Raw genomic sequence first — 20,843 nt, 5'->3', positions numbered from 1 at the left:
GTTAGATACACGAATACAAATATAGTACAGCACTATAAATGGAGGAATTCATCTGAATGTTTCGATTTTTAAATGGTATGTGGTAGGAGTCTCTTTCCCGAATCATACTTTTTTGAAACATGACTGTGACAATTACTTGTGTGAGTGCATGTTCATTGAGGAGAAAAAAAGAATGTCTTTTCAATGTTTATCTAGTGGATTAACAGGTACTCCAGGCGTATGCACATGCTTGTTCCTGTGTTTGTTTCCCCAGCATGCCAATGGGCTTGAGGATTGTAGTAAAAAGCACAAAGGTCATTCTCTTTCAACTTATTTGTTTTTCATAAATGCACAACACTTACACCCTGTGTTTAGCATGTGAACTACACTTTTTTTTTTTGTGGGCAAAAGTATTGAGATACAACAGACCTCTTTATCAATTCATTTGTTGCGCGTGACGCCGCAGTTGTTTTTATCAGACATTTAGACAAAAGCATGTTTCCAACTTTTTTGGTTTGGAGTATGTCGTTTCAATCTTCCGATCCCAAAGACTGCCGAAAAACTGGTGTTTCGTTTCTGATGACGCAATAATCTCCCAGTGAAATAGAAGTGGTTTCATATTTATTCTGCTGAGCTCAAACACCTTTTTTTTTTCCAGGTAATATATATTAGTACAATTTACAGCTTTATGCAAAGAAAGTACAACAGGGAAGACCTCTTTTATCTTTTTTTATTATATCAAAATACAAAAATTTGAGAGAAAAAATCCTGATGGGACTAAGCGATGGACATGATATGGTGACATGGATGTGTTCATATTCTGGCAGGAGTGCCGCGTGTGGCGAGGATGAGCGGAGATGGTGCGCTCAAGCCGCCACAACCACTCTTTTTCTCCCCTTAAAAAGGCCGGGAGTTGGAATCAGGCCAGAGTGATTTTTGTTTTTTTCAACATTGTAGCTTGTTTCTGTTTCCTTCACAGACACACACGCATACACACACACACACACACACACAGAAGAAAATGACCTTACAGATGCGACTTGACAGCGTGAAAAAAGTAAATATATATAAGGCTTTGCTACAGCACCATACAGTATAAGTTAATTGCTCACAATGTGACCATGTTAAACCTGATGGTAGGACGGAACAACAAAAGAGAAAAGAAACTGGTTCATTGCGCCGATATTTACAAATGAGGAATTTGCACCCAAACATAGAATGTAAACATGTGATGTACAGCACAGTCGGGTGGATGGTAGGGAAATGTAAATGTTCTTTCCTTTGAAGTACTACGTGGCTTGCTTGCTTGGTAATGAGCATTTTTACGCTAAAACAGTTAACAATGTAGTGCTCTGTTTATTGTAGCCTACAGTAAGAAGAATCATAATCATCATCATAATAATAATAATCATAATAATAATACATTCTAGTTCCTCAGTGCTGGTACACATTAAAAAAAAACAGAGAATATAGAAAATACTACATATTATTCTAGGTTTCTGTCCATTAACAACCAGCTCAGATGTCCGTGAATGATTGCTAAATGTTGGTATTGTCTCGACATGCAAGATTAATACAATAAAAAGAATTGTTAAAGTATCACCCCGACAGGAGCTAGTGAAGCAGAGAAGTTGTGACCAAAAAACAAAAACAACAAAGCTAACAGTACGTCCAAAGCAGCCCTCTTTCAAACTGTCCATGTTCAGAATACAAAAAAAGAAAAAAAAGAATATCTCGGAAGATTAAATCCTGTAGAAGTAGAGGATGTGTGAGCTTTCCGTGTACAAATGTGGCAAAACCAGTTCGGTCCTATAAGGAATATAAGACCCTTTGCACCGTGAAGTCACACCATTGCCTCATGCAGTTAGCTTGACATGTGCTAATGACGAAACGCTAACTATGAAAAATTAGAGGAGCTGTGCCATCTTTGTCAGGATGTTAAAGGAAGTAAAACTTTTGAAAATCTGTTTTCCGTCAATGTTTTACAACAAATTACTAAAATTGCATTCCATGCTTTTTGTCCCCAAACTGTGGTGCATAATAGCGCTATGATGTTCATCTTGTCTTCTTATTCGTTGAAATAGGTGTACGGTTCTATTTTTTTTTCCAAACAAAGGTCTTTTTTTTTTTAACCAGCTGACATTGTCACTTTGTCACTGTGACAGATGGCTGAAGTGACAGCCGAAACTCTCAGCGAGGTAACAGTTTTTCTCTTCACAAAAAAAAAAAGACTAATGTCTGAAAAAAATATACACAAAAAAACCCTTCAAAAATTGTCATCGGGTCTGCATGATTAAATATTGAAATGGTCTTTGTTATAGTGGATATTAAAAGTCTATACCCCTCAGAGAAACTCTCGAGAACATGCAAACTCCACGCAGGAAGGCCAAAGAATCAAACCCTGCACATCGAGGTGGACGTGCTCATCAGTCATCCACCATACCGTATAAAAATCAGACCAAGATAAATACCGGTAATCAATGTGTCCTACAAACTGTAGAATGTGAAGTGGGAAATAAGAGTAAACAACTGTAAAATCAACACAAGCTTACACAATTACAGATGTGGCTGTGTTCAGAATTAACCAATTGTTGTCAGTTTGTTTTTATTGTCCTTCTCGACAATATTTCTGTTTTTTTTTTTTAATTATTTTTAAAAATGTTCAACTGAGCTGTACATGTAATAGGTCACAACAGTGGAAGAGTTTTTTTTTTAATGTATGGAATATGTTTTTTTTAACGTTACAAAAACCTGGATGGCATTTCAACAAGGGTGTGTAGACTTTTTATTTCCACTGTATTTTTTCTGAAGAGAGGGGGGATGTGCCTAATCTTTTGTGATGTTGAAGGAGGCTCATGTTTTTTTTTTGTTTTTTTTGTTTGGTTTTTTTTTGTCTTTTTAAATAAAACCTGCTTATCTTATTATTTTTCAAGAACTGTTTCCCAAACCTTTTGTTAGCAAACAGTCAACTTGGCAGGGGCAGGGCTTGGTTATTTCCGTGAAGAAGTGGGGGATGTGTGTGGATTAAAAAAGTTTGGCAAAAAGCTACATTTGCAGAAGTCTGGAAGTGGTGTGACGTCAACGTGAAAAGGTCCCTTTTAACGCTGGAGGTGTGGTGAGAGACGCCGCTGCAATTGTGTGCTTGAGAAAAAAATAAGTGCTAACTTGAGATGATGGACCTACTGGTGACTCCACTCATTTAAGATGGGTTCACACTCTCAACAACAGCACTACTTTTTCGAGAGGGTACCTTGGAAGCACAGACGCACGCACGCATGTACACACGCACCAACACTCATACACACACGCTATAGAAACATGTTGAGGTTATTTGAACGTCACAAACCTAATTGTTTTTTTTTTCTCAAAGAGTACACAACTTCCGGTAGTTTTTCCAGTACGGTTTCTCACCACCATTGTAGTCAACATCGCTATGATAAGAGAGACGGCTCTAGTTTTAGCAGGGCGCCCTCCCACCCCCCACCCGAAAAACCAAACAAAATAGAGGTTGTATTTTTCTACTCTACAGCACCACAAAGTTTTGAACGTAGCACCAAGTCGTAATGTTGAGAAGCCGCTAGCACGCTCGTAAACGCTACGTACACTACTTCAGCCTGGGGGAGCTAACGTTTGGTAGCTTTGGATGGCTAGTCGATTCTTAGAAGCTCCCTTTTTTTTCACGCTGTAGCTGTTCATGTATTTCTGTATATGGAGTCGATCTGGCAATTTCAGAGGTATTATCGAAGCTGCAACACATGTGGCACACCATCTTTGTTTAAAAGGAAAGTCAAGTCAAATTTTTTTTCTTAATATGCTCTATGCTAGTCTAAACATAGCATTTTGAGTGTGTGGAATATGAATTGATGAGAAAAATCCACTTGTTTTCGTCCATCTCACGAGGTTGCCAGTTTGCCTTGTACTGGCATTTGCTGTTGACTGAAAATGAGGGCTCAGGTTGTGAACATCACATGACCAAACCCAGACGACAGGTGAGCCGTGATGATCATTAACTGGGCCCTTTGGCACTGTGATTTCATTTTGAGTCGGCAGCAAGTGGCAAAAAGACTGCCCCGTCAGATGAATAAGAACGGCTGGATTTTGCTGCTTCATTTGGATTCCACAGTCGCGTAATTAATGAGATTGCCATGTTTAGACTAGAAGGGCCGCATGGAACATATTATTGTCAAGAAAATGTTTGACTTGACATGTCCTTTCAGGAACAGTTGCTTCGCTTGCACTGTTGTGTATCGAAAGCTATGGTCAATGGTGTTGTCCGACAAGTTTATTTCATGTTATTCTTTTTTTTTTTTTATATATAGATAGATTGTAGCAATATGTCCATTTATTGTGATGTAGGGCTGGGCGAATTCGGATGGACGCATCAGGATGATTTTCAATTTCTTAATGAAAATCTTTGTTCTGCGATTGGTGGCAACCAGTTCAGGGTGTACCCCGCCTACTGCCTGAAGATGGCTGGGACAGGTTCCAGCATGCCCACGACCCCCGAGAGGATAAGCAGTTTGGATGATGGGGAAAAAAAAAAACATTTGAAAAAAATTGTTGTTTATCTATCTTTACCAGCGACGTAACGTAACAGGTAGAACAATTAAACGCTCTTCCACTAGATGGCAGCGGGTACAATTAACCTGTGTATCCACATGCTGCCATTCATTCAACCGAATATTAGCTTTGTGTTCAACTAAACAGGCCCATTTGACTTTTGTAAGTAAATTGTGACGAGATGATCATTATTTCATTAAATAAATGTGTCAAATGTATAACATGCATATGTGTGTAAAATATGTCTTAGCGTAATAAAAGGTGGGGAATGGTGGGAGAGGCTAGTTTACAAAAGCAGTCAGTGTTGCCAATACTAAAAAAGTGACGAGTGACTTCAGATACTGCTATGAAAAATTGTTTTACATGTGGCAAGAGCTCCGTAGGAGGGAATCATGGAGTCACTTGTGTTAAGATTTTGCAAAAGACCCGCTTATAAATTATATGTTTAAAAAAAAAACGCAGGCATTTATTGACATTTTGGAAAGTTTTGACCCGAGGTGTGTGCTTCCAAGTGGCAAATATGTTGCCGTGGTCGACTTGCCTCACCTACACATTTCTACATTGGAAAAGACCATGAGAGGGCTCACATATGGACCAGCCTCGCGATGCAGTTTGATGGTGCATTTGATGTTGAATTTGAATTTTTCAGCATCATGTTGACATGTATTTGTTTTTTGTTTTTTTAGATAAAGCCCTTATTTTCTTATTAATTGTAAAGAAAAATATGATTTTTCACATTATTTTCTCTTATTTCTGTGAAAGTTGATGCAAATTAAATAATAAAAGGGGGAAAAAAGGTTCAAAAGCTTGTTTAGTGATGGGAGAAACTTATTTTAAATAATATCATTTTTCTTTGCTTTTCCTACAAGCGAAAGGGGAAAAGTTTGGTAGATATCGGATATCCGATTTATTGGGGGGGATTATATTTCAAGGTTATTACGCCCAGCCCTACTGTCACAGCAGGAATTTTGCAGGGTTTGCGTGAAAGTGACTATAGAAGTCTGCGTCTAAAGCTTAACATTTTCACAGGATAAAATGTACAAGCAGAAGCAATACACCGTACGCTGCTAACATTATTACGTTCACTCCTCTGGGGGTAAAACCATGTGCGCTAAAAGCAAGACAAACGAGGCACCTTAAAATGCTTCCACTTAAAGCAGTACTGTAAGCAAATACTGTTCTTTTTTTGTGTGTGTTTAATATATTTATATAATCTAATTTCTTTCTACGTCCTTTTTATACATCGTCATTACAAGAAGGTCTTCCCATAAAACGCGGTTTCTCTTTACAAATACGATACATGTACAGTACATAACAAATATAGATTTGTGTCTGCTCTTAATTCACCGTCTCTTATACCGATTTGCGTGGGTGTTCACTTTCAGGCAACCATTAGCTTTGACCTTTCATTGGTGGCAAATTGCTTGTCATATTTGTATGATTGAAAAAAGCATTAAAAATAGGGCTCGGAAAGGGGACTAACAGTGCCGAACAATTTGGCCTGGATGCAGGCTGCACCTTATAGGCCGCACCTTAAAAAAAGAAAAACAATGTCGGCGGTCATTCAATGCACTGCGACACCGGGACATTCATTTCCTGTACAGCGAAAAGCATACATTCATTATCGGCTAGTGTCAGAAAATCAACAAACATACAGAGTAGTAGCCAGAAAGTCATATACATATGTTAAACAGTCTTGCTGTTGCTTGTGGTTGAGTACAGTGGACCCTCGAGATTCGGACGGAAGTCAAATGGAGTGTTTGTTTGTTTTTTGTTTTTTTTTACACTTTGGCTTTTTTTTTTGTGCGTATCCATAAGATTAAGCCAAAGAGACAAATGGCAATGACAACAGAGAAACTAAAAACAAAACATATGCTTCTCATCAAAGGTAAGGGTAACGACGTGTGTATTTGTATTCTGACAGTGCAGCTCAGCCTCGGGATAGCGGATGTCGTGGCTAACGATATACAGTATTTAATATTTGTTCATTCATTTGGAATGACATCACACCAATATGAATATCAATGCAGCAAGGAAAAAAATAAATCTCTCGGTATAAACCTCCAGAGGTATACAGTAGTGTTTTTTCTTGAACTTGTCTATCTCGTTTAGTTTCCAAAAAAAGACCAAATTGTCATTGTCCTATCATAAAAAGAACAACTAATTAAGCTGCTATAAGTTTATCCTAGACTAATTTTTATTTTATTGTGTACTGTACATTTTGTTTTTTAATCTTTCATTTATTGGATGAACTGTGCATTTTTTTTGAAAATCTTTCATTTATTGGAGAATTGCCTCCCAGGAAATTGAATTTTACTATGCGTCCTTGATTGAAATTGTTGTTATTTAAGCAAGATATGAGAATGGTTGTGCATTTTGTCATTTTACTGTCCCTGATGTGAACCAAACCATGACCTAAGACCCAAGGTACATATCGAACGGCTATTTTTGGCACGCTGCTACACTTGTAATCATGATTAATTTAGTTTGAATGTGACTTAAAAGCATTTTATGATGGTGAAAAATTCAATCCCTAGAAAGGATTGAAGTGACGCTTCAAAATCTGAATGTCGCAAAAGTTGTTCAATTTGGAATTTAACCATCTTTTTTGAAGACAAAAAGGTTGAAAGTAACATAATATGCAATTGAGTGAACACAATTAGCGCCGAGCACGAGTTGCTAACACACAGCCATCCTCCTAGCTTCGATCATTCCAATTCTAGCCTTACCCGGAAGTGAACTGCCAGTGAACGGCCATCCAGCTAGCTTCTACATTTACTACCCTGTTTCTACATTTGCAGGGGCGTAAACTTTCACGCACACTAGATTTCTGAGAGTGACCACAGATTGGAGTCCACTGGAATGCTAATCGTTGTTAATGATCCGGTCTCCAAATGGCATAAGACCATCAAAGCTTCCACACTAATTCTTCTGAGAGACTCTTTACGTGCCTCGGTAGGTGCTGCTATTTTGGTTAGTAACAGACTATCCAGACTCACATTTAATACATGCAATTGAGGAATTAAGATTGTGAACAGACTGTGATGAACGTTTGAGTTTTTCACTCATTTCCATCGTTTCTTTCTTGAACGCTTGAACATCTTCAGTATGTCTTGACTCGGTTTGACTCCGGAGGGTCCACTGTATTCATTGCTTTGAGCACTTTCCAGCATTATGAGGCATTGTATGCTTGGTATTTAACATGCAGCACCTTTATTCCGTCTGCATGAACTTTGATTTATTAGTTTATTTATTTGCCTTCTTTCCCTTTTGGTAGCCCTGTGCATTTCATGTCAACTCGGAATGCGCAGCCCAAGCTATAAAAAGCCAACAAACAAACAAACAAAACTAAACTAAAAACAGGAGTCATGCTTCCTTTCCGGCGAAACAGAAGAACAAAGCAGTATTGGAGTCCTCCTCGACGAAACTAATGTGAGAAGGCGACAGAAAAGGCAAGTTGAAGCTAGAAAAAAGACGAGCGCAAAGGCAAAAAAAGGCACCTCCAGATGTGCCACGCATCACAAGTGAAATTCATCCTACTCGACATTTTACGACTGGTCACCCTGTTCGTCTAAAACCACCGACCATCGGTGAGTCCGACCACGTAACATTGACACATTAAGACAGTCTCAGTGGATAGTACCGCTAAATAAACACAAGCTAATAGCGAGAACCAAAGGCTAGCTAAAGTGTCGGGAAAAAAAAAAAAAGCGAGTACATCGCATGATCCAAACCTTATTAGTTTCTTTTTTTTTCTCTCCATATGTAAAAAGGTCAAGTACGTACAGTATACCACAAGAATTACAGCAACTCTGCGTTTACTCTGAGGTATATTTGGTGGTAAGAACCCTGTGTTTGAATACTGACGCTATTTGTATTGTAGGAAAAGTCGCACCGGAGCATAACAGTACACTGTATCATTGGAAAAAACATATGGACCCTCACCCGCCCCCTCCTGCGTGAGTGACTTCTTTATTACTGTAGAACGCAACTTCACTCCCTCGTTTTGACTATTTATATACATCATATGTTTTCAAGTGAGATGGAAGGAAGCCAAACCAATTGTTCATGTACTCACGTCGATGCCTTCGTTAAACCCCCATCAACTCGAGCGCTGATAAGAAAGCTATCAGCTTGATACTAAGATCAGGGTGCGGTGGGGGTGGGGGCAGAGCGGGCTGAGGTGGCCTTTAATCGAGTTCAATGGCTTGGCAGGCCAGCAGGTCAGCGGAGGGTCCCGTAATTGGGGCCCTCCAAGTCAGCGTCGGTCAGGATGCTCGTCTGGTCATCCTCGGAGCGCCTGCGATGCAGCAAGGACGTCAAATAGAGATAGGGGTTCTTCTTGGTTTGCCTTTTCCACGTTCTGCTGAGCACCTCGTCCCGGTGGGGCGTCTGGCATGGCTGCTGGGTCTGAGAGGGAGCTGCACCTGAGGGGAGGAGGGCGGGCTGTGAGAGCACGCGGGCGATGCACCAGACACAACATTTGATTCGATGCAGTGACCGCAACACTGGAGAGACCAAGCAACCCCTACACAAACTCTTGGCACAACATTGGAGAGCAACCTCTTCGGGTCCAGAGCCAACAGTTCATTTGCAGTTCAAAAATAAGGGACGTACTTGGAGGACAACAATGTCGAAGGTTTGAAGAAAGCCAACTTTGTCAGACTCAGAAGACTTATTGCTTGCTGAGAACAACGTCCTGACATACATCCCCCGTTGAATTGTCTCATTCCATGGGAACAGTGGCCACTTTTGAGTCATCTCTGGCAGGTGAATGAGCACTTGGGATGCAAAATGGTCATTCTCAAACCGAGCCTGTCAACAACAATAACAACCCGATTGTTACCACCCTCAGGACACACACCCACTAAAGACATCCATAGGGAGACTCCCACTTGAAAATTGGAACCAAAGAAGGCTTTTTGAGTCCAGTTGCCTTCAATCAACCTGTGCAGTTGACCATGACCGGATTGATGGACAATTGACACAAACAGATTCAGGATGCATCCTGTGGCTCACACTGATCATCACCCATGTGTGGGTCACAGAGTCATTGCCTGATGACGGGAGGTGCGGCATCATACTACCCTTCTGGAAGCACAAGGGAGACCAATTGACCTGCAGCATCCATAGAGGCATCACGCTCCTCTCCATCCCCAGTAAACTTTTCACCCGCATTCTACTCACACGAGCTCTACCTGCAACCAGAAGCAGACGCCGCCAACAACAAGCCGGATTCATGCACGACCGTTCCACCATCGACCACATCTCTGCTCTCCGACTCCTAATAGAAAAGGCTTGGGAAAGGACCGGCACTTATTCGTTGCTTTTATTGACCTCAAGGCTGCTTTTGACACGGTGGACCATGGGTCCCTCTGGAACACCTAAAAATCCCTCGGAGTCCCAACCAAGAAGAAGAGACTGCCGATCAGCTTCGTGAGGCTCTCAAGAGTGTTCAATGAGGAGTCCAAAAAGCTTGGCTTAAAGATAAGTTGGCCCAAGACAGAATTGACACGTTGGCGATGGACCTGACCCACGATCTTTTGTATTTGATGGCACCCCTGTCCACTTTGTCTCCACTTTTAAATATCTCAGCTCGGCAGTGACCGACAATGGAGACCTCAAAACAGAGGTCGACCGTCGCCGTGCCCTAGCAGCCTCAGTCATGCAGTCCTTGTGGAGACCGATGTGGCGCCACCGGCACATATCCCGGGCAACAAAGCTGAGAGTCTACAATGCCTCAGTCATCTCCGTCCTCCTGTACGGCTCCAAAACCTGGCCACTGAATAACACTCTTGCGGCCAGGCTTGATGGCTTTGACTCCAGGGCCCTCAGGAGGATTGAAGGTATCTCGTGGACCCAGCATGTCACAAATAAGGCTTTAAGAGACAGAAGCAAACAGCCGCCAGCCTCCCGTCTCGCAGCAATGCGGCGAGTGCGATGGTATGGCCATGTCATCCGCCTGCCCCAGGAACACCTAACCAGCACCATCTTGACCTTCAACCCCCAGCAAGCTGGCTGGAGACGACCCAGAGGTGCCCCTCGCACTCGTTGGCTGGATGTAATCGCCCTGGACCTTGGGGCCTGCAATTTGACCCTGGCACAAGCTCAACATCTTGCCTACAATAGACCCAGATGGAGAGACCTGGTAGCTGTGGTTGGCTCTACGCGCCATGAAGTGCAAGAGGACTAAAGAAAGAAAGAAGAAGGTGCAGTTCAATCGGTCAGATGTGAACTGTTGCAGTCCAAATCAACCGGTCAGGGTCTTCTTGCAAGATCTCCTGTTCTTGTATGTGACCAAACGTACTGGGGCACAGTTTGCATGTGATGAGAAAGACATCCAACCTCTGTGCAGTGAATCTCTGACTACTGGCCATTCTCAAACTCACCTAATCAAGAGTTATTCTGTTCCTACGCTGTTCTCTGGTACAAGAATAATGCCACAGCTGCCATAAATTAAATACATTGGTCATGTATTTAAATCATTTTTACGTTTTGGTAATCATAATGTAAAAAAAAATGCATATAATTCCAACCACTTTCTATAGCACTTGTCCTCATTAGGGTCACAGATGAGTTCCACCCTGGAATGTTCACCTGCCAATTACAGGTCACATTTATTGTTGATTTGAACACTGATCTTCAAATCTGAACTGAACAGAACTGAACATCTTTCAGTTCTGGATGTACTCTCTTCACAAGACAGCCGAGATAAACACCAACTTTCCACCGTGAACGCGCAACACGATGATTCGTATTGAAAACGTTGGAATAGAAATCAGAACTTACCGGTTCTCCTCACGAAGGTTGCGTTGTTATTGTTGTTGGTGGCCACTCCTTTAGCTTTTGTGATACAGTGGTGGAGCAGTGCTGGTAGACTCTCAGACCCGGCAGCAGCATCACTAGCCCCACCTAGAGGGTCCCTGAGGAGAGCATACAGAAAAGGAGAGAGAAAGAGGTACAGCACACGGTGTCCCCGCATTAATCCAACACTCTATTCTATAGTTGAGTGAAAATACAGAACAATGGCGGCACACCGGCACTGCTACTGAGTGGTCTGAAAAACTCCACATATTATATTAGCACTGATGGATGATAAGCGTTAGACACAATGACGTATGACAGGAGAAGACAGAGAGAAACAGTTGATATACTCAAAGCAGTCATTCGATGAAGGACCCGATTCCCACAGTCGCTTGCTCTATTTAAATCCACATGCAGTGTAAATTTGTTGCTGGGTTTCATAAAATCAGTGTCAGTTAATTTGGGTTTCAGCCTTCATACAATGACTGCTTCAGAAAGGCAAAATTGATCACTTTTCCTATGAAGGAAAAAATAATTAATATGTCTTAATAATGATGGACGGGGTAAAAAGAAGGCAGATTTTCCTCAATATTTTGCTTTGAGTGACACACTTCTAATGTATTAGATCCTTAAAACACTGACAAAAATCATTGGAATTGTATTCATAAAAATATTTGAAATGGAAAAAAGAAATGTCTACTCTAGTGAAATCACGACATGGGGGCCGGCCGGCATCATGTTGGCATGCAATGCATCATGGGCTGATGAATGGCTGAATCCCTTTGCTCGTTGCTGTTAAAATACATCAGACCGGATCTTTGGTCTATCGTCTCCGGTCAGTATTCCTGTTAATGACAAGCCTGGCAAGGAAACACAGTGTTCCTAACCTACTACTAAAAAACAAGAATAATTGAATGTTTGGACACATCAGGTAAGCATTCATAGTACAAGCTGGAAAAAAATGTGAACCCATAGGGCCAGGCTAATGACTTCTCCAAGAGGTAATCGGTGTCCGGAGTCAGCCTGGAATTCAATCAACTTGACAAGATTGCCTTATACCCATCCATCCATCCATCCATCCATTTTTAACACCGCTTATCCTGAAGAGAGTCGCGAGAATTGCTGCAGCCTATCCCAGCTGACTGAGCGAAAGGAGGAATAACCCCAGAACCTACGCTACACTACACCCTGATTTATATCGCGACGATCAGATGTCAGTAAAACCTATTTAATAAAGCAGTGACACAGTTCACTTAACCAACAGCAAGTTAGAACATTGACTTGTTAACGTTGAACTCTCTTGCCGCTGCTCTATTTCCGTGTTCTACTGCGAAAGCGATCGCCTTAAGTTTGAACTCTGCGTTGTATGTATGTCTCTAGCAAGGAGCCATTTTGGGGTTGACATATTACCGTAATGACCATACACAAGGTGCATCGGATTTTAAAGTGCGCTGTGAGCTTTTAAGAAAATAGAAGGCTTTTAGGTGCGCCTTTCAGTGCGGAAAATACGGTTTGCAGAAATCCAAATAATCCAAAAGGTATACATACTTTTTCTTTTAACTATATGTGCCCTGTGATCGGCTGGCAGCTAACAGTCAGCATCTTAAGCATAATAATAAAAATATCCTGTTACTGTCCTGTTCTGTTCTTCTGTGGTCCATTTTGCCAAATTGCAAACTGGGAAAATGGTCGCCCCCGTGTCCTTAAAGGCCGATACGTGAACACAATGGATACACCTTTAATAAATACATTTCTCGTCTTTATAAAAAGGATCCAGATTTGTGTATTTTCACTCATTTGGAGTTGAGAACATGTTGTTGCAGCCCTCATAGACACAAGCAACAAACTAACATTTAAATTGATGCTCAAAGTGGAGCCAAAAGGTTCGAGTGTTCAGTGAGGTCATGCTGTGGATTAACTGATCTTTTTAAAGATGGCGTCCATCACTTGCTGCTGTGGAGAGAGAGAGTGAGAAGCATTAGCAGAGAGAGGGGAGGACAAATCTGGGGGGGCGGGTGTGGGCACGGCGTGCTGATCAACCGCAGCACGTTTTCCATATAGAAATGAACACGGTACAGCACACGTTGATCGACATGAACACTGCGGCACAAGAGGCTTCACCATGCCGACGGGACGAGATGGCAGGAAGAGGAAAATGTCCGTTAAGAGGGACGAGTCACATGACGGGAAAGGAGGAGGATGGCCATTAAAAACGGTCACATGACGGAAGGCAAGAACGCAAAGCACAAATGTGACAGAGAAATCAACTTGTTCTTGTTATTTGTTTGGTCATATAGAGAGAAGTTTAGAGAATGCATGCATGGCATTTTGCACATGGAACAAATCTTTAAAGGGGAATACTCCTTTCTATCATTCAAGTGCGTCCTCTATTGATTCAAGGCTGTTTTTTTTGTTTTGGTTTTTTTTTTATTTATGCACAGGTAAACTGGTCGAGCAAAGCCACTCGCAAGCCTTAATGGCCACAGCTTGTGCCGCAGCAGACTTACGTTGCCTTAGTGAGACTATTGACAAATGCGTCCTGCGGCCGTGATGATTACGGTATTACCATGAATGCCGCTCACTTGAATCCAGCACAGAGGCACCACCCAAAGTGATTCCCCTTTAAAGGAGAGAGTGATTTGAGCCCTCCACCTGCTGACCCCCTCCCCTCTCAAACATGGGTCCCGACCCTTACCTATTGCGGCGTGGGGGGCCGGGTCACAACGCTGCCCAGATAGCTGAGATCAATCAAAGACAAATCAGGTAAGACCCTCGCCCGCTAGCAAACAGCAGTCTTACACACTGCTACCACTTGCCCTGTGGGGATCATTGATGTGCAACAGTCAGTCTTGGCTTGACTGTTGGCGAGAGGGGCCACTAAGAACATGGGGCTTTTCTACTGTACATTTTTTGCATTAAATTGCTGCATATGGGGTTAACACGTTCTCGAAAAACTTCACAGATATCAGACACAAAATTGTGATTTCCAGAGGTGCAAAGTTCACTTGGAACTAAATGGCTAGTTAATTTTTTACAGATGCTAACATTAAAGCAAAGCAAAAAAAACTGCGGGCGGTCCTTTATGACAGCTGAGGTTGCAAAAGAAGCGCAATTAACTTGTTTTCGCGGCAGCGTTAGAATATGTAGTCACCCGGCAAAAGGCACGCTTAGTTACAGACACATTTTACATTGTTTTAATTGTTGACTTGTGGGGTTTTTTTCATGTCATTTTTTTTTTTACTAAAATTAGGATTTTACTCTGGACAGACTAATGACCCCTCTGTACATTTTACTTGTATGCACTACAGACATATAACCAAATTTGAAAATATATCCATATATAATATGTAGTACAATACTTTGTTCCACTATGAAATTAATCCATGTTTGATCATTAAAAGTGATATTGCGGTACGCTTTTTATATCAACAGTGGAATCTATGAAGACGAATGCCTGAATGTTATTGAATTCAGAATCGAAGCAAAATGTGTTGCATTCCTGCCTCTTCATTCAAGTTACAACTTGAGCGTTTGATTATTTTTTCATTTATTTTTTTTACATATCGACAGTTATAACGTTACTACAAAACATTTTTTTAACCGTTATCTGATGCTGACAGATTTCTATGTCCGTTACTTTCTATGTGAACACATTTGTGTTTAACCTTTATACTGTTTTTCAAAACTAACTCAGTTGAAAACAACTTTTGTCTCCAGTAATAAAGTAGTTAAGCTGAAGGTTGAACTACAAGGAAATAGTTTTCCTAAAGACATGACCTTTGATTTTTTTTTTTTTAATTATGAAAAGGAGTCTATTTTATGACTCAATATTATCCAACAAATATACAGGGTCAGGCAAAATGATCTGACACATTTGTATGTTAAATAAAAGGCAAATTAAATAAAGAAACAAAAAAGTGTTTTTATTTTCGAAAAGTACATAAAGTGCCATTTTTTTCCCCATATAATGCCATTTTGCTTTGTTGCTTTACAATGCCATTGTTTTTCGTTTCTTTTTCAGTTGCTGCCATGAATTGGACTGGGGAGCATCGTGCTTTTATTGTGGAAACGTTTATCAAAACAAACTTCAGAGCAACTGGATCTGAATTGAAACGAAAATCAACTGGCTGACCTCGCACCGCCAGAACTCCACTTAATTTTTAAAACATTGTGAGACAGAATGGCATGATACGCACTTTTCGAAAATAAAAACACTTTGTTGTTTCTATACTTTATTTGCCTTTTATTTAACCTGCAAATGTGTCAGATCATTTTGCCTGACCCTGTACTATCAAAAGTTCAATGTCGATTTAAATGGATTTTTCACTGGACATAGAGACGAATTAAGATACACATGCGTGCTCAATGCTATTACATGCCTTCTGCATATTTATGAACAATATGCGTCCTAATTATCTCTTAATGGAGCCATTTACGTCATATTTACTTGGAATATATGGAGCAGACAGGGAGACACTATTCTCTGGTGGAATGATCACCTACCCTGAGGCTGAAACCTGGAGCTGGGAGGGCTCTGAGGGTAGCATCTCCTCCTCTGTCCTTCTCTGGGACGGCCTTTGCCCGAAAACATCCCTACCCTCCGGCGGGGGAGAGGGGGACTGTGAGGGGTAACTGGCTGCCGTGGAGGCGTAGGACATGTGAGCGGCGTGGTAACCAGGGCTGGCCTGCTTGCCGCTCTGACTCGGCGTGGGAGAGGCGGACAGGGAGGACCTCCGGGAGAAGGTGGCTGAGGGCTGCAGGGTGAGCTCGGGCATCTCCAGAGACCGAGAGGTGCGGAGGATGCCGGTGCGTGGAGGTGGGCGTACTAGAATATCTGGAGAACCCGGCTGGGTGCTAAGTGGGCTTTGGGAGAGCGGGGACAGGCGAGAGGGTTGGAGTACTAAGGGGGGCAGGCTGGGGTCTGCTCGGCGCCCCGCCCTCGGGCTGAGCCAAGACTGGGGGCTACTACTGGGGGCTGTGCTTGGGCTCCCTGCGCGGGCTGCCGGGTCAGGGTAAGGCAACACTGGTACACCCACTCCGTGGGCCGTGTGTCTGAGCTGGCCGAGACTTTGGGCCTGTTGCATAGCTAAACGCCTAACCGGAGGCCCCGGGGGCCGGTCTCTGCCTGGGGGAGCCACAGGGACCTCCAGCTGCAGGAGTCTCGGGCTTGTCGGATCCGTCAGGGGAGGGAGGTGGAGGCGACCGGTCGGGAGCGAGTGAGAGAGGTACGAGGGTGGGTCGGGCATGTCTGAAGGATGATGTAAAGAATGGTGAGGGGGGAGCATGAAGCCTGGACCCTCCAGACCCAGGAAGGGTAACGCATGAGGCGGCCAGCTTTCAGGTGAGCGAGTGGGAGGGCTGTGAGTGTGAGACAGAGAATGGCCGGAGGCGGTGTACTGATGGTGCTCCATCTCTCCGCTCTCCTCTGGGATGGAGGGATAGCCAAAGGGCCCCTCAGCGGTGCCCGGGGGGGAGGACAGAGCGGAGCTATGCGGGCTGATGTCAGGCATGTAGAATGGTGGTGCAATCCCTGATTCAACGCGGCTGCCGAGATACCCATAGAAGGGGCTATGAGGGAAGCCCCTGTAGCGGGCGGACGGGGCCTGCCCTGAGGCGTGAAGTGCACTGCCCTCTGCAAAGCTCATACCTTCCATGGCCCTGTGCAGGTGGGGGCTGTAGGTTGGGGGCTGCGTGGACTCCAGGCTGGAGGATGTCGGGGAGAGCTGGGGCCGCAGCGTGGGCATGATGGGCGGCAGAGGCCCAGGATCGAAATCGTTCTCCTCGTCGGACTGACGGAACTCGGGGTACAGGTCGGACTCCTCGGCGAAGGGGAAGCCCTGGATGCGACGTTGCGGTGGGCTAGTTTCCATGACGAAGCGGCCGTCGGGGCCACGGCATATCAGCTCGATTGGTGTGGTGACTTCAGCCTCGTGCTTAGACACGCTGTACTTCTTGCTAGCAATGGCACGCTTGGTTTTCTTGTAGAAGGAAAGCTCCTTGTCCTTGTCCCGCTGGGGGCTGGGCAGCTTCCTGACATACAGCCCAGGTCCGTGGGAACCATCGGAGGAAATGGAGCGTGGCCGAGATGGTGGGGAGCTCTCCGGGCTAATCTTCCCTGATGACAACCTGACATAAAAAGGGACAGAGAAGGGGTTTCATTAAAAACCTGGGAGGAAAATCAGAAAGTAGGGTACACACGTACCGACAGTGGGGCCAAATTTGAGACTGTCTCCTCCCTTGCAGTCAAAGTAGGTTAGGGTCTGATTCTTGGATGTCTGTCGAATTACCCTTAGCACTGGCTGTGGTGTGGGGTACGTCAGGATTGTGAATATTTTTTACTTCTCCGGGACATTTCATTCTCAGGATATTGAATCAGTTGCAACTGGACTGTTCTGGTCAGCTTAAAGGATGTTTGGCCTCTCATCCTAGCAGTCTTCATCATTTTGTACACGTTGTGTAGATTGGACGGCTCTACCCTAAGTGTCGGTGCGGAAACCCAACAACCACAACTGGTATTGGACTTTTGAGATGCAAAACAACAATTGGTAAGATGCATTGGAGCAAAGCAAAAACTACAGAGCAGTAAGCACACATGCCATGGGTTTCCTCGTCATGCGTGGGATCTTTTTTTTTTTTAAAGGTTCTGTATGTATGAAGCCCTCTTAAGGCAGACTATCCTTCCATTTTCTGATCCGCTTTATCCTCACAAGGGTTGCGGGGCGTGCTGGAGCCCATCCCAGCTGTCTTCGGGTAGTAGGCGGGGGACACCCCGAACCGGTTGCCAGCCAATCGCAGGGCACACACAGACAAACAACCATCCGCGCTCACACTGACACTCATACCTAGGGACAATTTAGAGTGTTCAATCAGCTTACCATGCATACTTTTGGAATGTGGGAGGAAACCGGAGTACCCAGAGAAAACCCACGCAGGCACAGGGAGGCCGGAGCTGGAATCAAACCCAGTACCTCTGCATTGAGGTTGACGCGCTAACCACTCGACCACCAGGCCGCCCTAAGGCAGACTAACCGAAGCTAAATACAAAGATATTTATATATGTAAGGCTTTTTTTCAGCATGACTGAATAAACTTTTTTGGGAGAAATCCACATTTCCTAAATGTGACTTTAATAGATTCTTTTCATGGTATGGGTGCATGGATCTTTTTTGCTAGCAGCTACACATGTATTGTTTTTTTTTTTTTCCTTAGAGATGCCACAAATCATGATTGTAAAGACAAGTGAATGGTGACTAGAAAATGTTGGACAGGACAGCGGCTAAGAAACAAAGTTGGGATGACACACTTACAAACCAAGAAAATTTGACCGAGCCTTGATCTGCCCACACCAGGAGCAGCATAGCTGCCATATAGTCACTGCACATGCATCTTAAAAAAATGTCTCCACATGTAAAACCACCAGAACAAAAAAGCCACAAGGTCATGTCTGTATGAAAGCATGCATGCCAGGCCATTGCAGTGCAGCACACTCACAGGGGGCTGGCGGGCGGGGGCAAGAAACTGCTCCTGGCAGGCTCGTCCCAGCAGGGCTCTACCCCGGGCAAAGGGGTGAGAGGAGGCCTGCGGCGGGAGACAAACAACATGGGCCTAGTTCATCTTTAACTGTTTCAGGAAAGTAGAGGAGGCCTGTTCGCATTCTAATGTCACAAAGGAGCCTGTTTTTCTCCAGTTGCAGCGCACTCAGGTTGACATTTATTTATTTTTGGGGACATAGACAGATGATTACACACATACAAACTGTACGTTAAATACGCTGCTGAAAAATAAAACACTGACAGTCATGCAGAGTGGACAGTGTTTGAGGTTAAAGAACACATATGAATATACAAAATCAATACAGTACACACACGCACGCACACCCGCACACACACACACACACACACGCGCACACAATGCTGCTTGGGCTAATGTGCTTTAAATGCTGACTGGGCTGCTTTCTGCTTTGAACTCCGAATCTGCCCGTTATATGCACATGCTCACAGCAATGCATGTTCTTTTGCACCTCCTAAAATCATGACCTGGATTATTTTAGATATGCATTGACTGTACAAAGTTCAGATTTCTACTCTTTTTAACATAGTGGCTGCCATTGATGGATACCTGTTCCAAGTATGCACGGCAACTGGTAAATGAGCCAAGTGGATGTTAAGAGTAGGTTACTGAAACTGGACTTTCTGTATTTTTTTTTAATTTGATCCAAGTGAAGACTAAGGTCGTGGTGACCCCCCAGAGTAAAATGTAATGCTAATTTTAGCAATTTATCTTTTTTTTTTTTTTTTTTTTTACACGTATATACTCACATGCTACAATGACAGATCTACTTGACAATAAGCAACCAGCGAGTAGCTGATATAGTCCTTGTTATGTTGAGAACTCTGGGAGTCCGGTATGAGAAATACAGCACCTCAATAGCGAGTGGCAGTGTATGGAGCGCAGATACAATGAAATACCATGCTGCTCTGAACACACTTTTCATCCAAGACAAGACTGAGATGAAGATTGAATTGTAAATAATAGGCAAGCATCTGGGAATATGGCACCGCAACAGTTTCTTGTTTTTTTCTTTTTCTTTTTTATTTTGGGGTGAAACTGTCAGCTGTATGGTATCAGCTCAGCATTCTCGGATCCCTGGCTCACCAGGTAGTAGATTATAGTACTTGATAGTACTTGGTACTAATGGATAAGCATCAGTTAGTGGGGTTGAGCGAGCAACATTTTTTTGTAGTTGACTATAACGTGATGGAAGTCAAATCAAAGGTAATTAATTGTGACGTTGTTGATGTTGCACAGTACAACAGTCCCCAACCTTTTTTGCGCTATGGAAAGAGTTCACGGAAACCCATATTTCTTGTTTTAACAGGTGTCATGAGGTTGCTGCGTGTTGTGGTATGGACAAAGTTCTTGGACGCAACATTTTGGCAATGAAGATGGAGCTCCACTTGGTACTGCTGTCCTTGTTCTTTGCCGCCGGTCCCGTGGTGCTGCTCGGTATGAATTTTTAAAGGCTAGCGGTGATCGCAACAGGAGAATCTAGCAAGGCTAACAACCATTGTAATTCACAACCTTCTTAATTTGCTACGCTGTGCCCAATACAGATGCATGAAGACCGTGTCAACGTCAGCAGAGCTGTAAATTGGCCAATTAGAAGACAAGAGGCCAAAATTGTGATAAGCGAGCAGAGTAGTAAAGTTACCTTGTTAAACAAAATTAAACCTGGAGGTACAGTGCAATGGAAAAGGGACAGAACTGTCCAATTGGACTGAATTGATGTCCTGGCCTATGCCACCCCACAGCCGCAATGGGGCATGTTTGGTATTTTGGGATTGCTATGCTATGCTGTGTATATGTGGAGAAAATCTGGTGCAAAAGAAGATGCACGACTGCGGACATCAGCGTCTTCTAGGCATTACTTACGGTGATTCCACGCTCTTCCTGAAGTGCGTCACGGACAGGGGAGGATCTGAAGAGGTCAACGACATTCA

The 20,843-nt window shown here is 43.3% G+C and overlaps 1 protein-coding gene across 4 annotated transcripts in view; it reads right to left on the bottom strand.

The window, feature by feature from the left end:
• Positions 1 to 6,331: 6,331 nt before the first annotated feature.
• Positions 6,332 to 20,843, bottom strand: part of igsf9ba (immunoglobulin superfamily, member 9Ba) — a 55,325-nt gene continuing 40,813 nt past the window's right edge. For 2 of the 4 annotated variants that reach the window (XM_019874355.1, XM_019874354.1), the window contains exons 16-20: positions 20,776 to 20,821; positions 18,835 to 18,921; positions 15,847 to 17,469; positions 11,329 to 11,462; positions 6,332 to 8,966 (exon numbers count right to left, since the gene is read on the bottom strand). In XM_019874355.1, the coding sequence (XP_019729914.1) occupies positions 8,764 to 8,966; positions 11,329 to 11,462; positions 15,847 to 17,469; positions 18,835 to 18,921; positions 20,776 to 20,821 (2,093 nt within the window). In that variant the 3' untranslated portion in view covers positions 6,332 to 8,763. Of the gene's footprint in view, positions 8,967 to 11,328; positions 11,463 to 14,038; positions 14,082 to 15,846; positions 17,470 to 18,834; positions 18,922 to 20,775; positions 20,822 to 20,843 lie in introns of those variants that run through there. The other 2 variants (XM_019874357.1, XM_019874356.1) reach the window with 2 other exon arrangements.

Source organism: Hippocampus comes, unplaced genomic scaffold, assembly GCF_001891065.2.
Source record: "Hippocampus comes isolate QL1 unplaced genomic scaffold, H_comes_QL1_v1.1 scaffold125, whole genome shotgun sequence".
NCBI classification, from domain to species: domain Eukaryota; kingdom Metazoa; phylum Chordata; class Actinopteri; order Syngnathiformes; family Syngnathidae; genus Hippocampus; species Hippocampus comes.
This window is presented reverse-complemented; position numbering and strand designations above follow the sequence as displayed.